Below are 14,234 nucleotides of genomic sequence, written 5' to 3' on the forward strand. Positions count from 1 at the left end.
TCATTCAGAAATAGTAATTTGACAAAGGAAGTCCACTTAGCCTCTTCTTCCTCCTCACGCCATGTTTTTTCCCCCAAAGTAAACGAATTCAGCATCTTGATTCCATAGCATTTGCTTTTGCCTGGGAATTCCCATCGTTCCCATATATTTGAATTGTCTGACAAATACTTCCCTCTCCAATGCTAGCCAGAACAGAAGTAAATATTACAGCATCAAGACACAAAATTAATCTGATTTTGCTCTTCAAAGCAAGTTCAATTGAATGATTCAGGGAGATAAACTGAATTTTTTGTTCATCTCTTCTTGGTAAGGCCACGCTTTGGTATGTACCATATGTGCATATGAGCAAAATCAGGACAGGCCTCTAACTGACTCACAAAAAATGAACATGGGCATTCAGTTCTTTGCATCTGATTTCTTAGGACAATCCTAGACAAATGGCATATTTATATATTTGTATCTTTCTTGTTTTGTGTTTGTGCCATAGATCATCAAATATTTAAGCATAGTGTAGGAACATAGTTGTAGAAGTTTTTAGATGGAAGAGATTGATAGTTATTTGTGCCTCAAAAATAATTAGGAAAATTTTGGGGCCTTCTATTAAGACAGAAAAACAAAAGAACTTGAAAACAGACACAGAAAAAACCCTCAGATGCTAGTTTGATGTGAAATACAAGAAAGCTACTCCAGAGGACAATTTTTCATGGACAATTTTTTTTCAGGAAAGCAAACAGCCTTCGGTCTTTTGGCCTTAAAGAATACATCAGAATTTAGAGCTTAGAAAAAAAGTTGTGGTTAGGAGTTAACTAGCATATACATTTCTAATGCAACCCAGTGAAGAGAGGATTTATTGGCAGTTGGCTGCAACATTCCTTACCAGTAATTGAAGTTGCTGAATTTGTTTTCAGAGGAACCTCTACCTATAGCACATTAAACTAATGAAAGTCTCATTATAGCAAAATCTTCCTCCTTTCCTTTCCTTATCAATATATAACTGTCATCTCATTTAAATCCTTCTTCCTCTTTTATTCCAGTTGTATCTCCATAAGATTTTTTTTTATTCTCTACTTATTGGCCATTGCTCAAGGTTGTTTTTCACCAACTTCCAACTATGTTTAAGGGAAATTGACAAATTGAATGGATGAAGGCAAACCATTAGAAATGTAATCAAGTTAAGTGGTTCTTCCTCATTAATTGGTTGTCCTTATTTCAGTGTACTTTAAAGCTGAAGTTTGTTGCAATCCTATGCAATGTTTCCTAGTAGATATTCTGCTGGACATATTTCTTAATAAACATCTGTGTATTGGGCCGAGACACCACATGAATAAGAACATTCCAGATACTTTTTTCCATATACTCAGACAAGTGCAATAGCCATGACCACATATCTTCTAAATTAGAAATGTAAGAATATTTTAAATTAAATCCATATTTCAGCACCTTCCTTAGTCATTAAATGAAATAATATGTCGTCAGCAAAACAGTAATAATAGAACAAAAAAACAAAAACAAGCCTTTATATTTGCATCATTATATTCTTACTCCTAGTTCCTAATCAGGAACATCTCATTATCATGCTTAATCACATTACATAGCTGAGGAATGTTTCCTTGAAATGCTTGCATTGTACATGAGAATTTAGTTTCTATTTATTTATTTCAAATGCTTCTCTGACCAGGACAAAAACATAAGTGTGCATTTGCCTAGTATGAACTGATATAAGAAAAAAAAACCTTGTCAACAATACCCCACCCTTATAGAAATTCCTTCTATCACATGAACGTTTGAAATGTGAGAACATTTAGTGTAGCATCTCTTTATAGAATTACAAATTTTACCATTAGATTGCCCCAGAAGTAACCCTCAACTTCCAATTTATTAAGGTAATTTATTATTTTTTCCCTACACTTTCCAAGAAATGTCACTCATGTTTCAAGAAATATTGGAATTTATAGAATTACTAGCAGACCTTACTTGCTCCTCAGAAAGGAGAAAGTATTTATTTCCTGCCTTAAAAGTGAACATCTTGCTGTTAAACTCTTGTTAGTGAAATAGAAACAAGATGCTATTTCTGTTTTTCTTAAGCTGCCCCACACTTTGTCCTTGCAGATGTCCCAGTTGGATGATAAATGACTATATTCAGATGTTCCCAAAGTAACGACGATATGCTGTAGGAAATCCCACTATTTCAGAGTAGTAGTTACAGGGTGCATAATGTTCACACTGTTCTTGCTTCATCTCCATTGGGGACTTGAACATTTCATAGTACCTGAAGAACAGGGAGAAGATCAGAGGAAGAAGTTGCAATATTGTAAAACTATGCTGGAGGCTTGACTTCATGGCCTTGCACTGTATCCCTTCCTTAAATCTTTATGTGAATGATGCCATTTCCTTTAAAATGAGGTAAGCCAGTCTTTCTATATTTGTGACAGCTCATTCTGCTGAGCAGGCTGGAAGAAAAGGTCAAACAGGAACCTGCTATGCCTTTATACATTTCTCCACTTGTGTAGCATCATGAACCCAGTGCCTGAATTATACTAATTCCAGGCTTCCCAATTCATACTTTATATTCAGAATACTTTATATTCAGAGATAAACAATTGATGGGGTAATAAATGGGTTTTATTAATGAACACATTACTGCATTTGGTATGCCCATATTCACCAATAATTTATAAAGTAATTATGTTATTATAATTTATGCTATTTTATCTCAGTAACTTAAAACAATAACACCTTTAAAACAGAGTATTATTCCATGGAGAAACAAAGGTCAGTTTAACTTTATTCCAGCCAATTATTTTTTACATTTAAACTACACCAACTTCTCTATTAGATTTTAGCCATATATTTATAAACGTGTGAGTACATGTTAGTATAGATGGGGAATCAGTGTGAGAGTAAGTTATAGTTCAGTGGTGGCGAACCTATGGCACAGGTGCCAGAGGCGGCACTCGGAGCCCTCTCTGTGGGCACACGTGCCGTTGCCCCAGCCTTGCCTCCCCCCGTGACCCCCTCCTCTCCAGCAGCCCCTCTGAAGAATCGCCCCCGAGCGTGGCCCACACGGAGCAGTGCGGCCAAGGACATGGCAGCCAGGCAGTGTAGACAAGACTCTGCCCTCACACCCCATCATAACATTTAAACATATTCCTATCCTTTATTTCATACATTCAGCAACTTTATGATATTATAACAGATATGGGCCATCTGCTAAAATGTATGCAATGAGTCAACATGCATTTGTACTGATACATGCCAAATAAGCACTTCTGAAATACTACATCAGTTACACTGGATATAACCTTAAAAAGCACTTTTTCCTCCCAACAATGATATTTAAATTAGCCTTGTTAAAGCAAAAAAGAATTCACTTATTTCCAGCAGCTATGGAATCATACATGCTGGCATTTCAATGCTTTTCATAATCTTTGCATTCATTTTTTTAGTTGCATTGAGAATTAATAATTACTTTACACATATCTGCATTACCTTTCAGAATATGAGTAAGCCCTCTTCTGTCTTCTAACAAAGGTGTTTGCTTTTTCCTGGCCAATTTTAATCCCTGTTGCAAATAAAATATGTTAAAATATGAGGAAACAGACTTAAATTCCAAGTACAAAACAGTTTCTAAAGTTAAAATTCCTTTCATGCTCTAGATTGGGGTGGCCAACCTGTAGCCCTAGAAATTCCAGTTGCTTTTTGTACAGACAGCAATGTCCTAAGGTCACGTAATCACCATTTACAACTTTCTGACAAGCAAAGTCAATAGGGAAATCCATATTTGCTTAAAAACCATATGACTCACTTAACAACTACAGTGATTCTCTTAACAACTGTTTCAAAAAAGGTTATAAAATTGGGCACAACTCACTCAACAATAGTTTTGCTTAACCATGGAAATTCTGGACTCAATTGTGGTTGCAAGTTGAGGACTACCTATATCTTCTGTCATACATAGAATATCTGGAATCATTGAGTATCACAGTTAAATGTCTAATATTCTGAATAGTCAGTGAGTTGCTGAGACCATTTAATAGAAAAAAAATGCCAGGGGTATTTTGGAGGAGAAAAATCATTTAAATTCTGTTGAATGGCCAAAAAAAATATATGCCAGGCACCTCTTTTTTTCTCCTTTTAAAGATACAGACTTTTGTGAGATCTTTTATGATAGCCTTAGATCTGCCTTCATCAAATAGCAGAGGAAGCAACTCTAATCCACAAAGTTTATGCTACAATAAATCAGGTAGGTGCCACGAGAGTTATTTTGCTGCAACAGACTGACTTGGCCATCACCTTCTGAGAACTTTTCTTAGTTTTTGCCAGACCATCTGGTAAGAATATTCCTATGTGTCTAGCCAATAGGACATTTATTCATCGGGGGACTAATAGGCAAACTGAGTTTGTGCCAGGTCTCTTTTAACACCTAAAAGAGATGTGTGTTAAGTTAGCTACTAGGGACCAGAGGTTTCCCTGTCAACTTTCTTCATGTTATTTGGCTGTCTGAAAAATTAAAAAATTACAGTAGTAATATTTGTCATCATAATTGGTCTACACATGGAGAATCAAGGAACCCTTAACTTTCCTCCATCTAGTTCAAGGGATTGCTAACATATTGAAAGAACAGAGAGGGAAACCATCCTCTCCAACTGAGTCCCATCATTTTCAGGCAGCCTACACTGTCACCCCTTTCCCAATAGGTTTCCAATGTCTTTTCTAAAGAGGTGGATCAAAAACAGACATCAAATGAACAATACCTAAATAAACAAATACACACACACACAGTATCTATCTATCTATCTATCTATCTATCTATCTATCTATCTATCTATCTATCTATCTATCTATCTATCTATCTATCTATCTATCATCTATATCAATCTATTAGGATTTGTAATGGGGAATTACTTACCTTCATCCACAGCTTTGGATGAAGCTTTAAAAAAAGATAAGATAGTATGAGATATCTAGTATAACTCAGACATTGTATCCCCAACTCATTTAGGCACAATATACAAAACACATGCACACAAGTACTTGATTTTACAGTAAAAAGTATTTAATGGCCAATTGGTGTTAGTTCATTCTTTTTAGTTTAAATATACTCAGAAAAAGTTTTAGTAGTTTACATTTTCAGGGTTATTTCTATAAGTTACATGAGATGCTTGTTTTCTTCTGTCTTCTAAATTTTAAAGCTGAAGAATTATGAAAAAGGACATGAAAAGAAATTATTTTCTTTTATACATTGCAAAAAAATTCTATTCAATCTATCAAACACATTTTTTTATTTTCTCTATTTTAAAAAGTCTGAAGGGATTTGGATTTAAATTCATTGTGAATGTTATTTTGACACTAAATAATCTGAACATATCAGGTTCTTTTTCCTCATACATAAGAGAAAGAGACTGCACAAATGTTGATGGGATGTATGTTCATTCATCATTTGTGCTGAGGTGTGTGTATCACTTTTCTTAAGTGAGAAAGTTAAGCCTTCTTTCAGATTTATTAGAGCAGATCTCATATTAAGGATCTAACTGCTAATACCTAGGTATGTATGGAGAAATGCTGTAGAACTGTGGCTGAATGATGTTGCAGAATTGGAGAAAATCATAGCCTCTATGTCATATTCCCTTACCTCCTTCACAACAGCAGGGGGCTGTCAGCAACAAAGTAAATAGCAGAAGCATCAGAAGATTCATCATATTCGCCTATTCCTAATAATTTTTCTGTTGCTTGAGCTTCTCCTGAAAGATCCAGTAGCTTCTTAAAAGCTTTTGCCTTTCATCCACCGCTTATATTCTGTGACATCAGGCCCACAGCCAAGACTTTTATGGCCCTCTCCTTCTTGAGTCCTGGTTCTAATTCAAAATTTTTCATTTGGACTAAAAAGCCCACATCTGGTTCTGGCAGTTATTTGCACATTTGCCTTAAGCCAAAATCTCATGGCATTTTCAAAGAATTTCAAACAAAAAACAAATGACAAATTGTTGCTGAAAAATAACAATTCATTCCAAATGGGTGGAAGATAAATAGTTGAAGATCCAAAGCTTCCTGAAGTTCGTGGGATGTAAGAAAGTTTGTAGTAACAAAATGTTCAATCCTTCACCATTTTGAGGGCCTGTGATTTCATTGCTAAGATATAGCAGAATGGATGGCCAAAGCTTTCTAAGACAACTTGTGTTATGCAATCTAAATAGTGAACAAGGAGATATTGCATCAAAAATTATTGCCAGGTTTTATTTTAAAAATTGTAAAAAAAAAAAAAAAGAAGGAGGAGAAATGAGAAGCATGTAGAACAGCGGTTCTCAACCTATGGGTCGCGACCCCATTTGGGGTCGATCGACCATTTCACGGGGGTTGCCAAGCAAGGCTGTCCGCCATTTTTTTCCTTTTCCGGCGGGTGCCTTACCTCCCTTGGGCTGGGCCAGCTGGTGGTCGGCCTGCTCCGTCTCTGCCGCTTGCCAGCTACGCCTCGGCCGGCGCAGGGGGCGGAACCACGCATGCGCGGCGCTCCCGGGCAGGGAAAGTCCTCGACTTACGACCAGTTGGGTAGTCCTCGACTTACGACCAGTTTAGTCCTCGACTTACGACCAGTTTAGTCCTCGACTTACGACCGGTTGGGGGTCGCGGCATTAAAAAGGTTGAGAACCACTGATGTAGAAAAGTATCTGGAAATGCCTCCAGAGCTGCCATTGTCTCTTAAGCCTAGGAGTCTGCTATTCTAAGCCAAGCTTTTGCTTCCTTCAGCTCAACAGAGTCAACCATGGAGGAAATCTACACTTGCACCCTACAGCAGTATGGTTTGTTTGTATAATATGCTACACCAAAAAGCCCAAGTACACAGCATCATTTGATGCATACCTTTGGTCATCCTTAATTTTGTAAATGTAACTCTTAACCAAGTTCAACTCCACTAATTTGCCCTTATAGAAAACAAATGTGCAACTTGCCTTAGGTTTCGAAATTCTAATTTCCCTACATTAAAAACTGTGGCTTTTTTGGGCTTGGCAGAAATGTTAACATAAGGCTCTGGTTAAAGATGCACAAGCAGCATCAGCTGGTTAGAAGGCAGAAAGTGCACGCTCCTCTGATATTTAGGTTTGGATGTTGTATGGATATTGCCTAAGTATCATGAGGCACTGGGATTTAATTCAACTACTAAACATTACAGTGCACCTGTATTAGCTACACTGTTCAAGATACATTAACGAAACTGAAGAGACTGCTTTATCTTTTTTTAAAAAAAACACATGTAGGTATACTATTAAATCCACTGAAACTGATTCACAAGCAGGGATGTAGAGAGTTGGCAGCTTTAACATCCTAATCTTTTTAAAAATAAAATAATATTTATTACTTTAGAGATAAAAAAAAAAAAAAACTTTAGTACTATTCTCCAAAGTTAGTTTTATATGCAATAAGAAATGCATTCCAGCCGTGAATGGAAAAAATGTTGTAGTTAACATTTGCTTGGAAATGATCACATATAACGCAACCAATTCCAATGCTGTTTTTTTAAAAAAAACTAATTTAGGATGTCTAACGCTTGTTCTTTCAATGACTCCGTGTTTTTGCACAGTAAACACTGTAAGGATATATTCTGAGACAAAAAGCAGATCTATCCTGTCTCCTTGGCTCATCACCAGTGCATTTATTCACCACTTCCTGAATGTCAAAATAGATGATGCATCCTCATCCCACTCCCCATCTATTGCAAATACACTCAGTACCTGTGTTTTCCAGCTTCAGTTCAACACTAATATTTTCTACTGTTGCCTTTCAGAGTGAAATGTCTCCAGCAGTTTGTTTTATTCCTGTAGTGTAGCTGCTCTGGCTCCAACTGGCTGCAGGATCTTGCATACCCCTCTTCTTCCAAGGGCTGGTTGAACATAGCAATGAAAGTGTTCTGCTTTCTGCTTGGTTCAGCATTGAAGACGCAGCAGTAGTAACAGGTATTTCTTTATTGAAGGTCAAAACAGATAATAACAAACATAGCTCTGCCCCTATTTATACATTCAGCTTTGGGTGGTGTTAGCCAATGAATGCACCGTATTCTCCCGCTCAAATGCATACTAATCAACCTTGCAGACAGCAAGTCTGGCTAGCAGGCCACTGGTCCGCTAAACGGTCTTTGCACAGATCTCTGCAACTGTTCCATAAGTTTAACACAATACATTACAGAAAGAATACCTGTTCCCTATTGTTTTGATTATAATAGCATCTGAATTACAATGGTACTGTACAGAACCATCAAAGGAAAAAGGTTAGAGAAAGGAGATAAGGAGAGAGGGGAGAGGGAAGACATTTATTTATGTGAACATTTGGGAAATCAAGGGTTTATTTGATTATGCAATCAAGTTGGTGTTGATTCTTAGCAACCACATAGATCAATTTTTCTCCAGGACCAAAAAAAAAAAAAAAGGCACCAGTATACCAGTCTATGCATGGCTGAGAAGGGTAAGAAGCAAGATGACAATCTATCAAGTCTTGCATAATCTGCAGAGTACCAGGTCTATTGCTAGCCCATCACAACCCAGTCAGAAATTTCTGAAATTGGTTTAAGGAACAGATTGGAACAGATAGGAGCAACACAACTTAAACTACAACGTGGATTGCTCAGAGATGGTTAACTGGTTGACTGTTGGGTAAAATCTTTCCTCTAAGAAACGTTATATGGCTCAGATAGCCTTTCCAAAAATTTTAAAACCATGGTTTTAAAAAATTGCTCATAGTTTTAAAAATTTCAGAAAGAGGAAAAATAATGTGAATGAGAATAATTTTACTGAAATATAGTGTATCATTTAGTATTATCAGGGGGAGGGGGAGTCACCATACTATAATTGGTAAGGATTAGGAAACCAAGATCATTCATTGGTGGGTCCTGAGAGCTGGAGGTCTTTTTCAAACAGTTCCTATTAGAAAGCTTCTATGAAGCATGTGCTTCTGCATAGCTTCTGTTTCAGAAGAAACAGAGAGCATATTGAGAATTTTCTGAAAGGCCTAAAGAGGAGGGCAAGTTTATTTTAGAAATCTGAGAGGAGAGAGATCATATTGATGTGTACTGTAATTTTATTTAGATTCACATAAGTAAAAATAAAAACACAATTGAAAAGACAGTATTTTATAGCTGTTGTATAAAGGAAACCAACCCTAAAACTAAGAACTTAACTGTATGACAGGATGGCACTATTTGCATAATACATTTAACTATAGAATGGATTCCATCTGATAAAAAGCGTCCACAAAAGAGACCTAAAACAAGATGGAGCAACAACCTCACCAAATATTGCAGGCCCAACTGGCAAAAGAAAGCTCAACCGTATTAGTTGGAAACATGCGGAAGAGGCCTTCAACCTGCAGTGAATAGACAATGGGTAGAATGATGATGACATTTTACTAAATTATCCATCTTTATTCTGGGTGTGGCAGAATCACACTAATTGGTTTCAAACTAAATGTTTTGAGGAATACAGTTTTCACCTATTTCCTTCATGGTATCTTTGATATCCCAGGAATACTTGCACCAGAAGTATGGACAAGGCTTCCTTACGCTACTAGCATTTCTTCATTTTATCTGGCACACAGCATTGGACTTGGCTCAGATCAGTGTTTTGATTGGATTTGATTGGATTTTATCAGTGCCACCCATCTCATCTAATGCTGGATGTGGAGTTCTGGAAGTTGAACTCCAGTTGTAAGTTTGTAAAACGCTGACTTAGATGGTGCACCCACTCAGAATTTGGGGCTATCAGGATTCTCCCTGTAATGAGCTAATTTCTCCCTTCCAACCCATAACTGATTAGAAAGGGCTTAGAAGAACTAGCAAAGATAGTTTAACCCAGAACATATTGTATCTTTTTTGAACTGGAACTGCTCCACTTCTGCCCCACTATTGACCAGCAAATTGTGCAAATCCAACCAATGACTCTCGAGAATAATAATAAAAAACCCACAGCCCCACTGGAGTTGGGTTCCAAATCATAATGTATTTACTTTTGTGTCAGCCAATTTTGTGAACCCAGACACAATTGAATCTTACTTGAGTCTTAAGAATTGAAAACTAAGTAAAACAAATCATTTATTCATGAATTGTGCTAAGTCATAATTTAGAATGAGTCACATTCATCTGAATGTAGTTTAGCCTGCTGTGTGAAGGCACCTATTTTAGTTGGCCAACAATAGTTTATAGATTAGCACAATTTATATTAGGCAAACCAAAGCCAAAGTAAATCATGAAATCATATGAACCAGCCAATGAGGCCTGTTGATTTTTGGAACAGTTCTTAATTTCCTGTTGATAAACTGAATTAAGGCTTATGTTGTATGGTTTCATGCTGCTAAAATTTAATTATTTTGAAACAAATTGCAGATCATACAATTATAAACATTTTAGTTCCTTTGGTACTTTGGATTTTGAGCAGTTTTTCCAAGAAGACATGAGGATTTCAACAATTTTTTTCATGTTGAGCAATGTTCTATTAAGTGTTGGATTTCAGTACAATAACAGCATTAATAACAGTTCAGCATTTGCTGGCTCAGGGAATCTTTGGCCACTTTAGAAAAGCTTAATCTTAATCTTACCCAACTATTAAGGCTGATGGATTGCATAGCACAATGCATGAAACAGAGCACAAAGACAAGAAAACGCTGGGCATTTGGGGGTTTCAGTCACCTTGAGACAAAACTTGAAGAGTTTTCCAGGCTGATGCTTTCCAGATGTGTTAGGCTGCAATTCCCATCTTTCCCAGATTGAAGAAGGTCACTCTGGTATATTATAATCCACAAGCATGTATATAAGATATGCATATAAGAATCTTTCACATTTTGCAACATATTCAATTCCTTAAATGATAATATATTTTAAAGAAAAGGGAACTGATTTAGAAACTTGAAAAATGAATTCCAAATATTCTAATAATTTTTCTAACCTTGTTCTATTTCAGCTTGTTTATCCTCATTTAGCCCATTACCAACATTTGGCAGAAAGAGGATATTGATGAGATAGTTAGCTAGCATTAGAGCTAACTATCATTAGCATATTGATAGGTCCCTACACCAAAACTCTGAGCAACATACCTATAAGTATGTATGTGAAACAGTAGAGAAGATAAGGTAAGATGCTGTGAGACATGCATAGGTCAAACAGTCCACCAGCATCACTTTCCAGGCATGTCAAAGAGGAGAGAAATAGCCCTTAGGTCCCCCATACTGCCAAAAAGCCTAGCTATATACCATGGAATGAAACATTTCTAAGAGGCCCAAAAAATTAATCAGGATTGTATTTCCTCAATCTAATTTTCAGCACAGGTCATTTCAATATTATACCTTAGAAGATATCCTGAACTTTGCCTAAAATGGTGGTCCCCCACCTTTCTTTGGCATGAGGGACCGGTTTCATGGAAAACATTTTTTCCATGGATGGGGGTGGGTGGCTTCGATTTCGCTTGTTCAACCACCAATCACCTCCAGCTGTGCAGCCTGGCTCCTAACAGGCCATAAACCAGTACCATTCCATAGTCCGGGAGTTGAGGACCTCTTGTCTAAACATACCTAATACACCTCTCTTCTCTTCGTCATGTCCTCACAATACATATCAAATCAGTACTTCCCTCTAGCATTAAATCCTGGGAAATAACTAGCAACTGACCTTCCATTAAAAAGCAAAACTCTTGGACTGAAGTCTCCACCTTCACTTCTACCTCCCTTAGACTACAAACTGAAAGGAAGTGAGGTCCATCAAAAGCCTACCTCTTTCCCCAGCAATACTCAGACAATAGTCTCTCACTATAACTGCCCCATCAGTTAATATAATATTTACTCTCAGACTATCCCCCATTTCACACACTCCCTATTTCTCTATAACACTAAGCCACAATTAATAATACCAGCAAAATAAAGCAAGTCTTTCATTATAATCATATAAAAAGACAATAAGTGAGCTCACCCAAAGAGATATGCATTTATACTCCCAGTACAACTCCCCACCTTTAGAATTACCCCTTTAACTAGCACCAAGGGAGTGTAAAACTGCTTCAGCAGGGAAGAACTTCAGTTGATCTGGTCCTACAAATAGAGCTACAAGGACAGTAGTTACTTCCCCAGATTATTTTTCCCCCAAAGGATTCCCAATGATATTAGGTGGCATTAAGAGAAGAGGCTGTAGTATGTTATAAGAATATCAAAAGAGGTTACATTTAATTTAAAACAGGTTCAAGTACAGGGTTAAACTAGTTGTACTTACAGTAGTAATGCATGTTATGGGACTTCCCCTAAACCCAATTAACTTCCCACTTTATACATTTAGTCTTTGAGGAAAAGTGCTGGAGAAAAAGAGGGGCTGAAATCGACCCTTTTGATTACAGAACTTGCAGTGAAGGTGAGCTGTGTGTATTCTGAAAATGATTTGCATGTATAGTGTCTGTAACAGTAAAAAAAACAATTGTGCATCGTAATATTATGATGCAAGTCATACCCTTAATGCTTGCATGTGATATCACACATTAAAAGGACTGGAGTTTGCATTGTACATTTCATCATTTGCCTATCCCTATCTCCTTGCATATAGCCATGATCAGAAGTAGAACTTCACACTATTCAGGAACAGAGCTGATGTGATATTCATTAAAAAGTATATTTGAAGGTACATAAAATATATACAGTATTTTGAAGATCTCAAAAAGAGTACTAACTCAAGGCTATGCCTTGACTGTGTGGGATGTCAGCCCCCCCCCCCCACCAAGAAAGAAATGTCTCTGGAAATATTTAAAAGGCAGAATATATTTCCCTAAAGGATTTTAAAAGCAGAAACCCCACCCCCAAGTCTCTCTGTCCCAAACAGAAACCAAGTCTGCAAAAATGCAGATGTGATAATCTTGTCAGATTGGAGTCAGGAAGCTGGGATTAGGAAGAAAGATCCCTAGAATCAACAATTCCTCACACCAAAAATCTTAAGAGTCATCAGTCACAGCCCCAGGGAAGCAGGATTGACCTTTGGGACGTAATAGGATTAACCCACCACCATCAGAATCCCAGAAAGGCACACTCAGACTCAGGTCAAAGTTCATGCCACAGGAACAACTCCAAACAAAAGGCTCAAGAAGGTATAAAAACCCACTCCCTACTTATGCTCACTCTCTTTTCTTCCAGAGCCATCTTTCTGTCTGGCTTTCCTCTTCAATAAACTGCAACCTTCTTTCTAAAGCAGTTACCATGTTGTTTATTCCCGGCTTGGACTGTACCATGATGGAGACTTTTCCTTCAACAACTGTGTCAGGTAGATTTTTCCAAGGACAGGAAACCAAAAACAAAAGAGAGTTGTTACATTTGTACTGTACCTGGATAAAAATCATAATGCTTCACAATATTTTCCTACTGTGTCAGATAGTTCAAATTTATCACCCAGATTAAATTAAATTTATCCAGAAGGTATTGATCTTAATTAAATTGATCTTCAGGTCACAGAATATTCTAGTCTGTTCTTTAGACCAAAATGAAACCTAAAGTGAAGTTAGATTGAAGGGGATCAAAATACATGTGGACAGAGAAATAAGAAATTGGAATTATCTTGTAATATAATCTTCCTGTGGAAACATTTTAGCAGATGGAGATGGCTCATGTAGACTAGGGATGAGGAACCCACGGCCATATAGATGTTGCTGAATTACAAATGGTAGCATTCCTCAATGTTGGCCATGCATACTATATAGGTTCCCTGCTCCTGATGTAGTTCACAACTTTTGAAAAGTTTTGGATATATGCTTCTTTGCTGACACAGTGTATTCAGCTGTGTAATCCCCTTATGGAATTGGCATCATGCCCTTTTTACAGCTGCTTTTCTTCTAATAAATCCATGAAGGTTGCTGAAAGGTCTCAGTTCATGTCGCATACTTACCATACATTCTTCAAAAGTCACACTAGTGCCATAACAGCATACAAGGATTTAATGATTTCTCTGAGGACAAAGCATAAAAATGTTTTGCTTCAAATGTATTTAATAACTGTATTGCTGGAATGTTGGCCACAACACAACCCACACTCTATTCATAATATTTACATCAATTGCAAATCTTCTAATCTCTTCTATTGGTGCCAAATACATGGTATGTTATGATAGTATGTAGACAGATTGCAGTTGCTTTTCATGTAGCTATTAACTGGTCTGCATGAACTATCATGATAATAATATGCTTTTCCATATTATTATATATTTACAGAACAGTCTTCACAAACATTTTGAA

General features: G+C 36.9%; 1 protein-coding gene across 1 annotated transcript; it reads right to left on the reverse strand.

Annotated features, from left to right (window-relative positions):
- Positions 1–1,283: 1,283 nt before the first annotated feature.
- Positions 1,284–5,755, reverse strand: LOC107286147 (matrix Gla protein). Its single transcript, XM_015814447.1, has 4 exons — positions 5,633–5,755; positions 4,910–4,933; positions 3,490–3,562; positions 1,284–2,269 (listed from the first exon to the last, which is right to left on the reverse strand). The coding sequence occupies exons 1-4, from the start codon at positions 5,697–5,699 to the stop codon at positions 2,140–2,142; spliced, it is 294 nt and encodes a 97-aa protein (XP_015669933.1). The 5' UTR covers positions 5,700–5,755; the 3' UTR covers positions 1,284–2,139.
- Positions 5,756–14,234: the final 8,479 nt, after the last annotated feature.

This window comes from Protobothrops mucrosquamatus, unplaced genomic scaffold, assembly GCF_001527695.2.
Source record: "Protobothrops mucrosquamatus isolate PMUCROS unplaced genomic scaffold, P.Mucros_1.0 scaffold251, whole genome shotgun sequence".
In the NCBI taxonomy this organism is placed as follows: Eukaryota; Metazoa; Chordata; class Lepidosauria; order Squamata; family Viperidae; genus Protobothrops; species Protobothrops mucrosquamatus.